Here is an 18217-nt window from a genome sequence, read left to right on the forward strand (position 1 = left end):
CCTCGAGTGCGAGGTCGCTGGTGTTAGTCCTGATATGCTTTGTGTAGTTAAAAAATATATTTTTGGGAAGTTGTTTTTTTGAGGAAGGTTACTGTGTTTTTTGGGATTTTTTTTGAGGAAGTTTTATTGGGAAGTTTAAAATAAAATTCCCTGTATTGAAAGAAAATGTTTTTGGGAAGTTCTTTTTGAGAATGTTTAAAATAGGTTACTGTGTTGTTTAGGGAAGTTTTTTTGAAGATGTTTTTTAGGGAAGTCCAAAAAATATTACTGTGTATTCCGAAATATGTTTTTAGGGAAGTTTTTTAGGGCAGTTAATATGTTTAATTGCCATTAAGAAAATGTACAATGTGTATTTCGAAAAATGTTACCGTGTATTCAAAGTTTTTCTGAAAATATGTATTTTTAAAAATTTACGTAATGTATTTGAAAAATGTCCAAAGTGTATTAAAATATTTTTAGTAACGTTGTTTTAGAAATATTTTAGAGAAGTTTATAATTATGTTTATTGTCATTAAGAAATGTACAACATATATTTAAAAAAATGTTACAGTGTATTCATAAAAGTGTTAAAAACATGGATTTAAAAAATATATACATAATGTAGTTTAAAAATTATTAAACATGTGCGTTAAAAATGTACATTGTACAGTGAGAAAAAGTAGACAGGTGTCAAAAAACAAAACCAATTAAAACCGGCAAAGAAAAAAAGTGAAGAAAAAATACAAAGAAAATCAATAAAGAAACAAAAGAAAACCAATAATATAACATAGAAAAAAACCCAATGAAAACATAAAGTGTAACGAAGGAAAAAAGAAAACTGAAGAAGACTGATGAAAAATGAAGAAAAGAAAAAGGAAGAAGGAGAAATAACAGATCAGAGCGAGCGAACTTACAGCTATGCATGAGCTGCGCGAGCGACTGCATTAATGGGTTGGCCCGACTCAGTGAATACAAGCTAAGCACTCTCAAGGTTCAAAATAGATCGAGATTGATAAGTTCAGAGTGCCAATTTCCGGGATTCAAAGTTCATGATTTGATTTAGCTTTCGTCTACAAGTTTAAGGTCTATTTTAGACTTTTCCATGTCAAATGGGCCACTGCTCCTCCGATTTGGGCGCTTTTCTGGTGAACCAAGCGATGGAGGCATTGGGAACTAAGGGATGGCATCGAACTACATTCTCTTTATGGGGTGGACCCATGTAATCTTCAAAAGCGACCCTTGGGAAGGGACTGCCCTTCGGTGCCTTAAGGCACCTGCCTTTGTGCCTATGACATGTGGACCCAACAGGTGGCTGGCCCACATGTCAGGGACCCAAAAGCAGGTGCCTTTACGGCACTGAAGCTGCGTCCCTTAGTAAGTGGTGCGGCTATGCAATTCTTCGGATGATGATCGGCCCAACCATTACTGTTATATTAAGGTTCAAGTTTAGAAGTGGTAAAACGGATGAAACTGTCATAAATGGGGTAGAACAAAAGTTTGCTCTATTATTTGCGATGCCTAATTTTAGTTGTCTTATTACCACTTTGCTTGGAGTATATCCCATCTCTTATTACCAAACATCTCAAAGATACAAGTTCTCAATGTTTGAGTAATTTTGCTGAGTAGACACCAAGATCAGCAACGGGCCAGGATGGACGTCACTGGTTACGAAATTTCTACGCTGTGGATGAACTCAGCTTCAGCAATCATTGCAGATTCTTCAGGTGGTTCGCTTTCTTCCTCCATTTCCCCGGTGATATCCTCGAGTGACATCCCTTTGGACTCCGGCAAGGCAAGAGTGAACATAACTCCAATTAGGTTGCACCCCGCCAGCAGAAGAAGAGAGCTCCGGTTGCTCGTGTGAGAATACTGGAACCAGAGAACTCCGATGATGGCACCACACTTACCCCCGGCGGCCGATATGCCGTTGCACGTCGACCGCAGCCGCGTCGGGAATATCTCCGTGGGCAGGATAAAGGTGGTGGAGTTGGGCCCAAAGTTTGCGAAGAAGAGGATCAAGGCGTACATGATGGCGAAGCCTACGTGCATGCTTGGTTTGGACCAGAACTTGTAGGGCGCGGCGAGCCCGATCATGAAGATGGTCATCATGGTGAACCCCATGACCTGGATCTTGATGCGGCCGATGCGGTCGATGAAGAGGACGGTGAGGAAGTACCCTGGCAGGGAACCGCAGACCACGATGATGGCCTGCGTGCGAGCTATCTTGTAGGTCTGCTCGAGAGGGCTCATCATGGCAGTGTCTCCAAACCAGCCGATGTTGTTGAAGATGTCCTTCATGAAGAGATTGAGGGAGTAGAAGACGACGTCGAGGACGAACCAGCAGACAGTGGTGCCGAGGAGCTGGCGGCCATGCTTGTGAAGGAACTCCATGGAGAAGAGGCCAAACTCGTCCTGCTGGACAACGTCCGCGTCCGCCTCCGACACGAAGTCGATGTCGAGGACCGCGGCCATGTCGGACGCCGCTAGCTTGAGGTTCTTGGCGATTAGCGCTGTGTACCGCGCCGTCTCGGGCATCTTCATGCGCCAGTAGTAGGTGAGCAGGGCAGGAACGGCGCCGAGCATGAGTACAATGCGCCACACGTAGTCCGCTTGCCCAAGCTGGTCAGTCTCGTACGCGGCCGTGTTCTTGAATCTCGCAGAGAGCACCAGAACCACAGCCCCAGCAGCGAGGTTCCCGAGACCCTTTATACAGAGCAAGTATAATATGGTAAGGACTGAAATATATTTTTGTTGTTGTCTAAATCTCAGTAGACTTGAATATTGCATGGAGATTCATGTAAATTTTTATTTTTATTTTTTCTTTCCATTTCTATGTTATATGTCATGATTGAGATTCAAACTCACGGACTAGAGCCTACAGGCTGACATGGAAACTGTTGATTGAAAATCAGATGGTCTGGTCCACACTTCAATCAGGAGGTGAAGGGAGATTAGCAGGTGGACAGGTAATCCCGTATGCTCCCTCCCTGACTTGTTGTCCGTAAGTCTAGGATTTTCAAATGAACATTGTAATAGTATTACTTACACACCTGCATAGCGAAGACCGCTGCTATGAAAGCTCCCCGAGTCCTCTTGTTGGCATACTCAGACATGATGGTTGCGGAGAGCGGGTAGTCGCCGCCGATGCCGAAGCCGAGCCAGAAGCGGAAGAAGCACAACGTGGCTACCACACACTTGGGCTTGTTGTGGAAGGAGAGGCCGGACGCGAGCGAGCACACCACCATAAGCTTGAGCGTGACGCCGTAGATCCGCTTCCGCCCCATCCTGTCGCCGAGCCAGCCGAAGAAGAGCTGCCCCAGGACGGTGCCACAGAGCGCCACGCCGCTGACGGCGCCCGCGACCTTGCCGGGAAGCTTGCCGTCCGCCGACTGGTAGTAGATGTGGCCCAGGAGGTCGGCGATGAGGGAGACCGAGAACAGGTCGTAGGCGTCGGTGAAGAAGCCCATGCCGGCGATGACGATGGTGGTGAAGTGGTAGAGCTGCGTCCTGGCGACGTCGAGGGCCTCGAGCACCTCGATCTGCTTGTGAGCCCGCCGCGTCTCGCATTTCACCGACGTCACCGCGTCCAGCACGCGGTACAGCATGGCGCTGCCGGCGCCATGGAGGTGGCAGAAGAGGGAGCTGCACGCGTGCCTCCTCGCAGGCCAGGTCGTGAACATTGTGCGTGGTAGTAAACCAAGTGCTTCATGTTTGCCATATATAGAACCTTACTGATTTTTGCAAGTTCGCCAACTGGATATATAAAGTGGCGATTCAAATGTTGTCTCGGCTCTTATTATACAACTGCACGTAATGTCCCCCAGCTGCATAGCATCCACCTTGCTTTGTCCGAAGAACACATAAAATTGGCAGCTTTGCTGACGAACGTGCCTTACGCTTTCTAAAAAAGTAAGACGGCTATAGAATGAAGACGACGACAGCTGTTCCTTACTGAAACAACAGAAGGACGGAAACAACAAGATAAGATTAGTCATTGTTGATAGAACAAAAGGATTTTTTTATTGACACGTAACGTCGCATTGAAAATATACTTTTTGGAAACATGTTACATAGGAGGACACTCATAAACACATACCACTATGGGAAAAACACATGTTGCCTAGTGTTTAACCGTAAATCAAGTGTAAATTGTCGGCCACCAGGCATAGTGCACCCTAAGCCGAGTGCTCTGAAAAAAACACATGACAACCGGATGTGGCTCGGCTTATCTTCACACAGGCCGAGTACAACACAAAAAGAACTTTGTTTGTACACAAATCTTGGCATACTGTGAGAAAAGCACTCGGCTTATGCAAGGGGCTCGGCATAAGCAGCCGCCACATGGCCGTCCTCCCACCCCTTGACATCTCTGTGACAGTGGCCACTGTAGGCGAGTGTCTATTGACAACCCATGGGTCTCATATATGTAAGCCGAGTTTCCGATAATGTATACTCTGCTTACCCCGACGCTTGTAATAAAAGGAGCCACACGTGGTTGACCGGGCTGTAAACCTAGCCATGCCGCCGCCGCGCCTCCCCTACTCCATGCATCAAGTTTATCTTTGGGGTGGTTCTGTTCAAGTTTGTCGATCGCCATTGGATTCTGGGCTTTGGGAAATTTCTAAAATCCTCCATTATTCGACCATGGATTCATGATTTAAGTAAGGCATTCATTTCAAATTTCAATCTTCATCGTATTTTTTCTAGGAAAAGTATATTTTCCGTCTTTGAATTTTCTCGAAAGTACAGAAATGGTTCCTTAACTTCCAAACCGGCAAACCTTAGTCCCTCAACTTCTCAAACCGGATTAGTTCAGTCCCTTGTATCGCTTCAGGTGGTTTTCGTCCGACGTGGACACGGTTTTGACCAAAACTTGTTACGTCGCCTGGGTTTGACCGCCATGTCATAGTCCACATCGTTTTTTCTTCGAAACTGGCCCCAAATCCAACCCAGGCGTGGCGAGCTCGGATGAGAACGGTGACGGCGTCGTCCATGACTGTCATGCAGCGGAGGTGGAGCGCTCGAGGAGCGCGATGAGCACAGCGACCCAGGGAGTGGCGTCGAGCTGCACATGAATAGCTGTGCTAGCTCTTCCGTCCATGCTTCGCACATGAATAGATCATGCCTGAATAGCGAGTAATGCATGCATGTACTGTATGTATGTATGCACTGTGCAGCACTGCGGCTAAATGGGTTCCCGTGCAAGAGGACCGGACGCCTCCTTCTCCTCCGCGGCAACCCGGTCGGCTCCGCAGTGCCGGCGGCGAACGTGGAGAAGCTCCCGGGGCTCAACACGCTCGGCGTCTCCATGTCCCGCGTGGACTACGCACCGTGGGGCGTGAACCCGCCGCACACCCACCCGTCGAGCTGCAGCCTGCGCCCTGCGCACCCGGCGCGCCGCCGCCGACCTGCGGAACGGGGGGCCCGAGCAGGAGGAGCCGAGGAGTAGCTCGGACACGCACCTCTGTTGACGGCGTTGGTCGTGCCGTTGGTCACGCACAAGCTCCGCCGAGGCCGCGTTCTGACACGGTCGGCGTTCTCTTTCACACGAGCGTCCGTGCGTGTTGGGTTGATGACGTCGCGCTCGAACCGGTCGACCGCGTCGTGCTCGAACCGACTCCGAGCTCGCGCCATGGACACACGGACGCATGGCAGAGCAACCGCCACCGGTGTGTGTGTTGGTGTGGTAAACTGGTGATGCGCGAGTATGTGCGTGCGTCACCAGCGAGCCGTCGCCGTGCTGCAGCTCCGCGGTCGCCTGAATCCTCTGCGGGCGCTGCCGCGAGTCACAATAGCTCCACGCCCAGTGGCGGAGGCAGGAATGCGTATAATCTGATGCGTACAATAGCTCCACGCCTGTCTCCTTCTTCTGTTTCTGGACGCGCGCCAGCTGCTCGATGAAATGCCTAGCTGAGTTAAACTGGGAAGGAAGAAGAAGATTGCCATGTGGGCGTCGACCTGTCAAAACCATGCCAAGTCAGCATAAAAACTGCTTTTGTTGAGTCCAGGGACTAAACTAATCTGGTTTGAGAAGTTTAGGGACCAAGTTTTGCCGGTTTTGGAGTTAAGGTACCATTTCTATACTTCCAAAAGAGTTAAGGGACGAAAAATATACTTTTCCCTTATATAAATGAGATCTCGAATTTTGATGTGGACAATAAGAAAGTTTGTTTCGCTCAATACGTGCACATGATTATTAATAAAGAAACAAACTTCTAGGACCATAAGAAGGGAGTATGCCTGCATGCACATACAAACTCCCAACCATGAATAATTATCTGTGTTGAGACAGAGTATTATGCTATAGATAATGGGGTTCCAGTAATAACTTTTTGATTACTGTGAATACATTACTTTGGTATGGTGCTTTTGTCGTGGTATGGACTAATAATGTTAACCATTCGATCAAGTGGGAGCATGTTGGAATTATTACGTGATCAAATGGTCAAAATGTCAATTACCATAAATTATGATGGGCCCATTATTAATTTTGGGATTAATACCAATTAAATGGCAATTGACAAATCGGGCCCGTGATTGGGGGGCTGAATTTAAGCTAATATGGTTAAGGTCCCACGGTCAAAGCCAGCGCGTTATATAAGGAGAAGACTTGCATGTACACATTAGTCCATGGCATTAGTCGTTGTCTCCTCCTAAAATCTCTCTTTTTCCAATCGGGAGAGCGCGGCTCATTGACGTGAAGGCCTTGCCGTTACTCCGGCGAGTTGCTGGAGACGCTGTTGTAATTCGTCATCAACTTCAAATTCAACTTTCTCTACTAAGATGGCCTCTTCTAACGGAGGTACAATTATCTACTGTCCACTAAATTCCGCATCAGGTCAAATTGTGTTCATGTGTATTAGACAAGATCCATTAGCACTTATATAGTCTCATCAATTAATCTAACACATCAAACATGGTCATGAATTTCCAATAGCTGTCGTTGTGCTATGTCGTTGGGTTCACTGCTTGTAGCTCTAGCTGCATATTCATATATGTTCCAGCTTCATTGCAAGTTCCGGCTATAACCAGTTTCGAAGAAAAAACGATGTGGACTATGACATGGCAGTCAAACCCAGGCGACGTAACAAGTTTTGGTCAAAACCGTGTCCACGTCGGACGAAAACCACCTGAAGCGATACAAGGGACTGAACTAATCCGGTTTGAAAAGTTGAGGGACTAAGGTTTGCCGGTTTTGAAGTTGAGGAACCATTTCTGTACTTTCGAGAAAGTTCAAGGACGGAAAATATACTTTTCCCTTTATATAATTATCCCAACAATTAGAGGCCTTGAGTTATACTTATGCTAGCAAAATTAATGGTCAGCCTTTAGTTAGGGGATCAGCTATCATGCACTTAATGCGCAAAAAAGAAGCTATGATGCACTTAGTACGTATATGCTAAATTTAATATTTGATCTTGGACAGTATCTTTGACAACATGTTACTCAATTAATTAGTGTTACTCGTGAACTAATGTGCGGATTTCTTATCGCACACAAATATTAGTTATGTAGTGTACCAGTCTAAGTTCAGGAAAAAATTGTTAAGCCACAATAGTAGCTAAAATTGAAAAATGCATTGTTGTCACCTTAGACAGTAGGCTTAGTAGTGGAAAACTAATTTTATATGTATCATACCACAAAGTACAAACATGGTATAATAGCTCCAACTCATCTTAGCATACATGCAATTTCCCTTCTTATTTCGTGTATGAACCCAACAACTTTAGTTTTCCATTGCCCTTTTTGTATATAGCTCCCACTCATGCAAACATCTATAAAGATTAAGAGTGTTTTGCGGTGGTGAATATCGGGTAACAATATTAGAAAAAAACCTTGTTCTTCTAGAACATGGGGCGATGCAAATAATTAGCGATGAAGGTAATAAAAGAGTAATATACTTATAAGTATTAGGGAATGGAACACATTTTTTTGCGTATTAATTCCAAATCCCAAGTACTATGAAGAACTCATTTATTAGCTTTCTTTACTTATTTCCCTTAATATAACCAATAATGTGACCTAAATCAGATATGGCAAGTAGATGAAGGTGTCTCTTAATGAGAGTGTTTAATTCTCCCCTTTGAAAGGCTTAAATGATAGTGTCATCATTTCGATGAGCACTCATAATACACATTCAAGGATTCACAAGAGACAACACAACCAGAACCATCATGACAACTCTTAATAACACAATATTTGTTCATAAAATAACAAATAATCCGTCATCTCATAGAGAATCAAAATAAGGTCCCTCATGGTAGGAACATAGTAGCATTATTAAGACGGAGGATGAAAAATCTCCAACACTTAAGGAAAATATTAATGCTCGAACATCAGTCCAACGCGAAAAATCTAAGACTTTGATCCATCTTTTGGAGTGTCCTCATGGAATTGAATCCCTGAAATGAGTTCAAAATGTGCAAGTGGCACCTGAGTCAACTCACCATTGTTTATGGGAAGATAAGTAAACTAATGATTCATAAATTTAAGAAATTATGCCATTACCCTTATTAGAAAGCCTCTGAGCACAACTCTTTCATAACATGCCCATGAGATGTTCTTCTTCTTGAACACACATAGCTATGAGCTCACTCATGGTCCACATCTCCTTCCATGTGTTATAATTGATCCTAAATGGACCATACTCAACAGGAAGGGAATTCATAATGAAGTCTACCAAAATGCCCTCAGAAATCTCAATGCCTATGCCCTCTAATTTCGAGGCCATATCATTCATAGTTATGATATGTTTCTAATGCCGCTTACACCGTCATACTTAGAGGTGATTATTTCCATGATCACCTTGCTGGCATATACTTTTGAGGAGGGTTTGAATTGCTCCTCCACTAGGGCGAGGTAAGTTTTAGCACACACAGAGTCAGGAATTGCTCCCTTGATCCAATGAGTTATTGTGCTTTTCATGAGCTTGACACACATGAGGTTGGAGCACTCCCATTTCTCCTTATTAGCCTCATAAACCTTTGTTTTCTCAAGAAGATTTTCATCATCAGATGGGGGAGGAATAGGAGCTTTTTCTCTAAGTGCGTAGTCAAGGTCCATCGTTGTAAGGGCATTCAAAATATGCTCCTTCCAGGAAGGAAAATTAGTTTCATTGAGATGCTCAACTGAGTTTAGGAGCCCAGAAATAACTCATGGGTTCAAAGCTGAATAAAACATAGATAATATGGATATTAAAATTATGCATTATGAAAATATCCATATATAAGGAAACTTAATGCATGCTATTAGTCCTACGCTGGTCTGATTAATAACATGGCAAATTTAATAAAATCCTTATTCGCAACACCGCTGGGCAGTAGTGAAAAGGAACAAAATGAAATATTTTTACTGGGAAATTAATTATAGTAATCATGATAATAATCAACTTTGGTCAGAATATAATCATGCGTCATAAAAAATAATCATTGCAATTATCCCAAGATATATAGTAGCCTTAGATAAAAGGTCCGAAAATAATCATTATAATCATGATCACATACAACATTGGTCAATATGTAGCCATGCAATACTAAAAGTAATCATCACAATTATTGTGAGAATATATAGCAATGTTAAACCAAAATTTCTCGTTGGTTCCATTCTAATTCAACACTTAATGCTCATTAATAACGACTGGAATGCACATAATAAAAATAATAATCAAGCGTGCAATTTAATGAGAAGAATAATAATGTGCATCGTGTGATTAACTTTTGTGCATCCCAAGAGATGATAGTAGTGCAGCCTAGGCATCATGGGCTGCCACTTAAATGAGCAGCTAACTTATAACCGACAGCAAACAAAACAAATGCATGCGCAACCTATCAACAGTACAACAGTGCACAGGCTAAGGACGTAATTTTATGAAGCAGCACCCGGGAGGGAAAAAAATACTCATAAGATATAATGAATCATACAAATAATTAAATAACAATCTACTGCTTCAAAATAAGAAACATAATTCAAAAGCTCAGCATGTACTCTTCCTGGAAGTACTAAGGCGGCTGAGGAGTTAAAACTAAATGAGTTGCACGTTCTAGTACAGTACTTGGCTACTAGCCAAGTATGCCATTTTGCTGCCTGCTGCCATCGCTAAGCCTTCGAATAAAAAAATGCCCGTGCGGCCCAGTTATATGCAAGGCCCATCTGATGCCCAGTCAAATTAGTACCAGACTACTCACTTACGTGTCTCAAAAAAAAAAGACTACTCACTTACGATGAGTGCAAAGCCAAATCCCTAATTGAGTGCAGCCAGCTCCCTGCTCCGCCTTGTCTCAAAAAAAAAAAAAAAGAAGCTCCCTGCTCCGCCGCCGCTACCATCGGGAAAATTGGATCGAGCGACGCGGCTATATGGAAATTAGACGGCTGTCCGGGGAAGGTGCTGATGCGCCGCGTCCCTCGCTATTGCGTCCGACGCGAACAGCAGACGGAGCACCGCCCTGATGCGTGCGGTGTCAAGGCTCGGCATGATGCGCATGGCAACTAATGCAGATGGAGGTGGCGGCGACGTGCGGCGCTCGTGTGGCTCTTGATGCGCGCGGTGGCGGCGGGAGTACAGCCTGAGGTGCGCAGCGGCTCCTGTGTGCATGGCGGTGGGAGCACGACCTGAGGCGCACGGCAACAGCAGCACCACTCTGAGGCGCACGGCAGCAGGGACAACATACTAATGTGCGTGTTCTTCAGGCAAGTTCTACCATGCTACTGATATCAAATGTTAGATTAATTGATGAGATTATGTAAGTGCTAATAGATCTTGTCTAATACACATGAACACAATTTGATCTGATGCAGAATTTAGTGGACAGTAGATAATTGTACCTCAGTTAGAAGAGGCCATCTTAGTAGAGGAAGTTGAATTTGAAGTTGATGACGAATTACAGCAGCGTCTCCAGCAACTCGCCGGAGTAACGGCAAGGCCTTAACGTCAATGAGCCGCGCTCTCCCGATTGGAACAAGAGTGATTTTAGGAGGAGACAATGACTAATGCCATGGACTAATGCGTACGTGCAAGTCTTCTCCTTACATAACGTGCTGGCTTTGACCGTGAGACATTAACCATATTAGCGTAAATTCAGCCCCCCAATCACGGGCCCGATTTGTCAATTGCCATTTAATTGGTATTAATCCCAAAATTAATTAACGGGCCCATCATAATTTATGGTATTTGACCTTTTGACCATTTGATCACATAATAATTCCAACATGATGGTGTCCCGGACTAGGGGTAACCATCACGTTGTCTCCCGGCAAGGTGGCTTGGGCCGAGGACCCCCATTGTGGTTTACCAGTGGGCCATCTCTTGAAGGCCCATGGCGTAGGGAAGGAATGTTCGGAAGACTTGGCGCATACTCCAAGTCTTCAATATCGTCTACACATCGATCTACCATATACATAGCGGACCTATCTGTAACCCTAGACCCCACAATATCTATATAAACTAGGGGGTAGAGCTTGTGGAAGATCATTAACAATCTCGTGGTAGACAAACTTGTACTCTGTACTCCATCCCAAATCAATATAATCAAAGCAGGACGTAGAGTATTATCTCTTTGAGAGAGTCTGAACCTGAGTAAAACATCGCGTCTATTGCTACCATCGTATCTAGAGTACTCGATTGGGACCCCCTACACAAGATTCGCCGGAACGACTCCATCAATGTTCTTTATGAGGAAAGGCATGGCTTTGCCAAACGGTTGCTTCTCTCCTGATGTATCCCATTCCCTCGTGTTTCCAATACATCTTAGAATTTCACCTATCTGATGTGCTAGCATGTCCGAATAGAAGACGTAGCAACAAGTATAGCTGAATAACAATGCAATTTTTTAGGAATGGAAGTGGCCAGATTCTTAGAATTGGTGCTACTTTTTTTCATTGATAGAAGAGAGAGTGGTTGTTGCGGTTGCTATGAGGAACATTGTGCCTCGCAAAGTTGCAATTTATAGAGCTGTATCAGGCAAGGAGACAACAAGGAGACTGTGTACTTCTGCTATGTCACATGCCTAGAAGATTGGAACTACCCATAAAGGCATGATTCGGTCTTCAATCACTCATACTTCAATTTTTCTATAAAGCATACCTTATCTGTAGGAGGGGAATAAAAGTACAATGTGATGGTGCCGGTGAATAGTCTCCCTTGTCGACATTCTCAAAAGTGTGAGGCAAATGGAAGATTCATTGATTTCTCCAAATTTTCTATGCATCTCTGATTTTCTTGTCTTCTTTTGAAATCAAATTTCTAGTTTTGTTCTGCTTCTCTTCTCTAGGGAGATATTTGTGGAGTTTATTTACCTGTGATATGTTTCATCGGACCAACTCACTTGAATGACATCAGTGATTCCTAGATCCGAGACACGCAACCAAATTGAGTGAAAATAAAACTTAAGCTAGGTAAGCAACTCCTACACATCAGCAGAGATCACCAATAATATACTTCTCATTGTCCTTTTGACAATCAAAACACCATTGCAAGGTACATAATCAAGCAAAGAAAAATGTAAAACCTCGCATGCTCATCCACATGGATTTTTGTTGTTGTGATTACACACAGAAGAATGTGCATCACCACACACACTTCATACACGCACATGTAATACATACCCTACATAGACCGGGAATAAATATGTGAATATCGTATATTCTTAGTGAATGTTAATGTAGCATATTTCCCGGTCTAATGTTGAAAGTAAATGTTAGTTATTTTGCTGCTTATAGTTTTACCAATACAAGATCAACAACTTCTCCACAATTTTTTTTGCATGGTTGATGCTTATAGAATTTTGCAAAAAATTTCCCATATTGTGTGATTCCCAAAGTATGTGTGTGCATGCGCCGCAAAGATACCAACCATTTACCATATCAGCTTCCGTTTCTGCCATAGTACATGCATTGTATTTCTAGGATAGAGTGTTGGAGCAATTTTACTTTTTGTAAATGAAGTTTTATTGGTTTATATTGTGGCACAATAACGAAAACGGTGCAGATAACTAAGGTGCACTCAGCCACAAATCGAGATCATCAACAAGAGTGGTAGAAGTATGTGGAAATTAACGGCTAAGGCCCTCTAGGGATACTAGGCCAAGGCATGTAACCGTGAGCTATGAATTTTGAGCAGACATAATTTAGAAGATTTCAGATTTCAAGCATGAGCGTGTGACAAAGCATAACATCTCCGGATTTGACCTCTGAGGCTTTGATTCTCTCTCCTGCATTCTGTGATAGTAATATGAAGCATGAACGCGTAGGTCTGCCGTCAGCCCGATCACACACACATTCCATTGTTTGTCACCTCCACTGTCTCTTCAGTTCATCCATGCGTTGTTTCCCTCTGCCTGCGCATAGAAGTCTCTGGCTGCAGGTACATTCCACTACTAGAATCGTTGTCATTACCAAGTTCCTAGTGCAGAGCCAGGAATCAACTCGGCAAAAACATTGCCAACTCCCAAACTCGGTGGAAGGGACTCGGCTGGACATGGCCTGATAATCATTAAGTCCATCGAGTTCTTTCTATTGGGAACTTGGCAAATATTTCATTAAAGTTTGTCGAGTTTCTTTCGCACGTGAACTCTGCAAACCACTCTGTCATGCGGGACTGGGCGTTAATGTAAATGTAGGGGCGGAGCCAGGATTTGGGTATAGGAGGGACAAGCCAAGTAGGAAAAAAATCCAGTGTAAAACATAATTATAGAGAACAATATTGATAACTTGCACATGAGCCTTATTAAAAATTTCAGTATGAGGAGAATTCGAAGCAATCGGCTTACAAAACGAATTAATCTTAATGGTCTTTAGCAGCGCCTTTTCTCTTCAAAATTGAGGAATTTCAATTCCAGAATTAGCTATAATGGATAAGCTCGTCATAGATTCTTTTAAATTTCTTTTTGGATCACAAAAACAGGATCTCGAAGAAGATAATTTGCATCATGACAATTTCAAGGACACATACAAGATATTAATTCTTGATGGCATCTCAAATCACAAAACAAAAAAAAATCTGATTATAATTTCAACACTGTATGAGATGAGAATGGGAGAGATTAATATAGCGTGACATGTTTACCTAGTAGTTCGTCGACTGGAGCATTGAAGTAGGTGTAGATTGCGTCGCTGACTAGCCACATGAATCAGATCCTCCGCGGCAGAGAAGAGAGATCAGAGGCAGACATGCGCCAATCATGGACACACGACGGCGGGGGCGGCAACTACTCCTAACCTCACGCACTTAAACGCCAATCATGGACTGTAGAAAGCGGTTACGCAGCTCCAGGAGATAAGATCGGGGGCTTCTTTGTAATATGGATGCTACTGGGCTTTTTTCTATGGCCTTTTGTGAACTTTTCTTAATGCCACGTGGCACTAACATGTGCTAAACTCAGCATAGTAACGACATATAGAAAGAAGCCACGTGTCCGCCATTATTGCCAGTACAAATGTCTGTCGAGTGCCTTTGGAAAGAAACTCGGCAAATAGTTTGCTGGGTTGAACATATTGTACTATGTGGTAAATTATGTGGTAAATAATTTACCACACAGTTAACTCCATCGCCTTCACCTTGCCCGTCAAGCTCCGGGCCACCGCGCCGCCAACAGGTCACGCGGGCACTGGCCGCCGCCCCCAACCTCGTGAGCCAGCAGCCTCCAACGACCAAGAGAGACCCCGCGCATGAGGAAAGGCGGCAGGCCACAATACTCAGTCCCCCTCCCCCCAGTGGGGACATCATCTTTGGTGACATTCATTAGCTGGACGAACATGTGGACGGCTTGTTGGTTGGGCGTCGGTAGGTGGTGGAGCGGTGCTTCATCCTACACATCGATGGCGGCGGATCTCGGCGGCATGGCGCAGTGGAGACTCAGCGTTCGATGGGTGGCGATGGACTTGTGAAGGAGGATGACGTTGTTTGGCGTCGTGGTGGCGTCGGTGGCAGAGAAGCCTGGTAAGGTTGATGCGTCAGTATCTGATTTGAGGATGGATCAATGGTTGAAGGAGGTGACGACCCTTGCAGCGTGCGCATGTGGTGCCCATTGAAAGTGCGTCGGACCAGTGTAACCCAGTCCAGGTATTGTGGCTTCGATGGCACATACGGCGTTAGATGTTAGGTGTGTTGGTGCGATGTCTGTTTGGTATTAGACTCGGACGTTCGGCACCCCTTCATCACAGAGATAGGAGTAGCGATAGGCGTTGCCAATATGATGACTTCAGGCTTACTAATGTATTATATTGTAAAGGCTTTGTGAATAATGAATAAAATGGCTGCATGCATCGCCCAAATGCAGAGACCGGCGGTAGATGCTCATTTTAAAAAGAACAAACAAACTCAGTCCCCGACCAATCAAGCCGATGGGGGAATCCAAGAACCGCTGCCACCCCAGATCCGCCAGGAGCAAGTGAGTCAAATGGTCCCGCCGCTGCCATTGTAGGCCCAACAACGGCACTACTAGGCGGCGGCGATGGGAGGGGAGTAGCCGGTACTAGTGAGCTAGGCTCCGCCGGAATTTGACATTCGTTTAGGATCACTTACCCAGATGTAAATCGAAAGTGCCCTTCTCAGCTCGAGCTCATATGAGCTCCAGTGAATAGTACAATGCAAAAAAATGGAAAACAATTCAAAAAATTATGAATTTATTTTGCGGCAACATTTGACAAATGTTTTCAATGCTGCCAAAAATTACCACACAGATTGGCAAGCCTTTAAAGTACTGGACTTTTCTTTAAAGTACATTAATTTGGCAAGCCTTTAAAACATTTGTCAAATGTTGCCAAAAAAAATTCAGATTTTTTTTCTTCTGATTTTACTGTTCACTCGAGCTCACCTGAGCTCAAGCTCAGTTTATCCACTTCCTAGCCTATATTGCACTGGGAATGAACAGTGAGATATTGTTGCTTCCCGTAGCAATATCGGGTACTTTAAAGAAAAGTCCAGTTTATATTTTACAGCCACTTCATACGGAGTTACGAAGGGAACAACCGCAATTTGCTGGTTCAATAGTTACGAAGTTGATCGCTGACCTCACTTCATACGGAGTTCGGATGACATCTCTCTGAGTAGATTCCGTGTTAGCGCGTACCGGCGGCAGTCCGAATGCAGGTATGACCACTCGATCCGAGTAGCCCCAACTGCACGGTCGTCATCCTTTGGGTTCCGACTACTGCACGCGCGTTCTCAGCTTCCGACTTCGATCCGGATCGAGGCCACCACTCACAGGTCCATGCCGCGAGTCTATAAAATCGACACACCTGCGTTCCGTTCGGCCACAGCACAAACAGAGCCGGGAATTAGCACCCGGTCAAACAAGCACAATCTCTTGATCCGGCGAGCAGCAGCAGAGATCAGAATAAGGGAGTCGTGTAGGTGCCTGAACGAAGCTAGCTTGCCGGATCCATGGCCATGCAGAGGTTCTTGACGGCGCTTGTCTTCTGCGGGACGCCCCTCGACGCATACAGCACGGTCAGCACGTCCGTGATGACAACCGGCTCGGTCAGCAAGCTGGTCTCCGGTGGCACGTCGAAACCCACGGCTCACAAGGTGGACGCTGAGAAGAAACACGGATACTCGGGCGGTCCGACGTTGCGGCGGCATGCTGGGTTCCAGCTAGCCTTCGACGGCCTCAACTGCTTCGACGCTGTTCCATATGAAAATGCTCATCTACCCTACAGAATCAACAGGGTTCACACTCTTATTTCTAGGTTTGCATGTTGTATGAGCGATGATCTCCACAACAAAGCCATACACATGACAGTACAAGCAACCCCTCGTCCCCTCGCGTGGACGCAACATGTGCAACCTGCCGTATGCAGTATCTAGTTGTGTTCTTCGAAGGGAAATCAATCCAATTTGAGGAAGCATTCCTGCGTTCGAGATCAACACAGTTCGTGCCCTGTAGAAACCTCATAGTACAAAATAAATCACGCAAATTTTACTCAGCACAGCCATTCCCACAGAGAACCAAGATTCAATCTAGTCTAATGGAAGCTAACAACCAGCAGAACAGGAGGGGGGAAAGAAGGGAGGTCATGCGCAAGTGTACCTTGGGTGATGCAGGATCCCAGGCGCACCGCTGATGCCGCGCTGTGCATGGGCATCCGTGTCTCCAGCCCCACCGCCCTTGACCTGCAAGGAATCTCGACGTAAGCACGCGCCCGCAGCCACCCACCACTACCGGAAAACGGTCCTACGCCGACGGCCAAAACTATGCCGACGGCAGCCGTCGGCCTAGTTGGAGCTATGCCGACAGCCTAGTCCTGGCCGTCGGCTTATCCTAGCCGTCGGGCTACCCCGATCTACGCCGACGGCAGCCGTCGGCAGAGAATGGCCGTCGACCTAGATGCAGACACGCCGACAGCAGCCGTCGGCATAAGCCAACCGTTGGCATACCTATGGGCCCGGCGACCCCGCCCAGGACCAGCGGCTAACGCCGTCAAACCTATGCTGACGGTCGGGACGGGCGGCCGTCGGCATATCTCCGCACGCCACGTCATCGATCCGCGGCGTAGATATGCCGACGGCAGCCGTCGGCATAGGAGGCACGTCACCGATCCGCGGCACGGCGCCCACCTAAACCCTGCCGTCTCTATGCCGACGGCAATGCCGTCGGCATAGTTATTTTTTTTATATGTGTTTTTTTACATTTGTTTTTCTGCTTTTTTTACATATGTTTTTATGCTTTTTTATGTATTATATGAATATATATGTAGTTTGTAATTTTTTTTTCCATAGATTATGAATATATATATATAGTTTGTATTTTTTTCGAGCACATTAATAATGTGCCGTCATGTTCTTTTGAATATAGGTCCTTATATTTTATTAAAATAAAAAACAGCTATGCCGACAGAAGTTTTGTGGCGGTTGCAAACGCCCGGCACCCGTCTCCGGAGTGTGACCCCCTCACGTCCGCGGTGTGCCCCCCTCACGGACGGCGCCGCCGCCGGCATCTGGAGGGCGGAAACAGCCGCATCGGGTCTATACGGAGGGGACGTTGCTCCCAAGTGTTTCTATGGGATGACCTACCACAATCGGGTGGTGTTGTGGCATGTCCGAAGAGGCGGCACTCATCTCTGGGGCGTGGCCCCCCTAACGGACGGCGTCGCCACCGGCACCTAGAGGGGGGAAACGGACGCACCGGGTCTACACGGAGGGGATGTAGCTGTCGGTTTGGCCCGGATGTTGCTCCCAGGTGTCCCTCTGTGCTGACCTGACACAACCGGGTGGAGAGGTCCACTGGTCAAAGCCCGCCCGTGG

General features: G+C 45.5%; 1 protein-coding gene across 1 annotated transcript; it reads right to left on the minus strand.

Annotated features, from left to right (window-relative positions):
* Window positions 1–1643: 1643 nt before the first annotated feature.
* On the minus strand, window positions 1644–3743 carry LOC109774169 (putative inorganic phosphate transporter 1-13). The gene is made up of 2 exons (XM_020332884.3): window positions 3030–3743; window positions 1644–2682 (listed from the first exon to the last, which is right to left on the minus strand). The coding sequence occupies exons 1-2, from the start codon at window positions 3657–3659 to the stop codon at window positions 1645–1647; spliced, it is 1668 nt and encodes a 555-aa protein (XP_020188473.1). The 5' UTR covers window positions 3660–3743; the 3' UTR covers window position 1644.
* Window positions 3744–18217: the final 14474 nt, after the last annotated feature.

This window comes from Aegilops tauschii, chromosome 7 (genome assembly GCF_002575655.3).
Source record: "Aegilops tauschii subsp. strangulata cultivar AL8/78 chromosome 7, Aet v6.0, whole genome shotgun sequence".
In the NCBI taxonomy this organism is placed as follows: Eukaryota; Viridiplantae; Streptophyta; class Magnoliopsida; order Poales; family Poaceae; genus Aegilops; species Aegilops tauschii.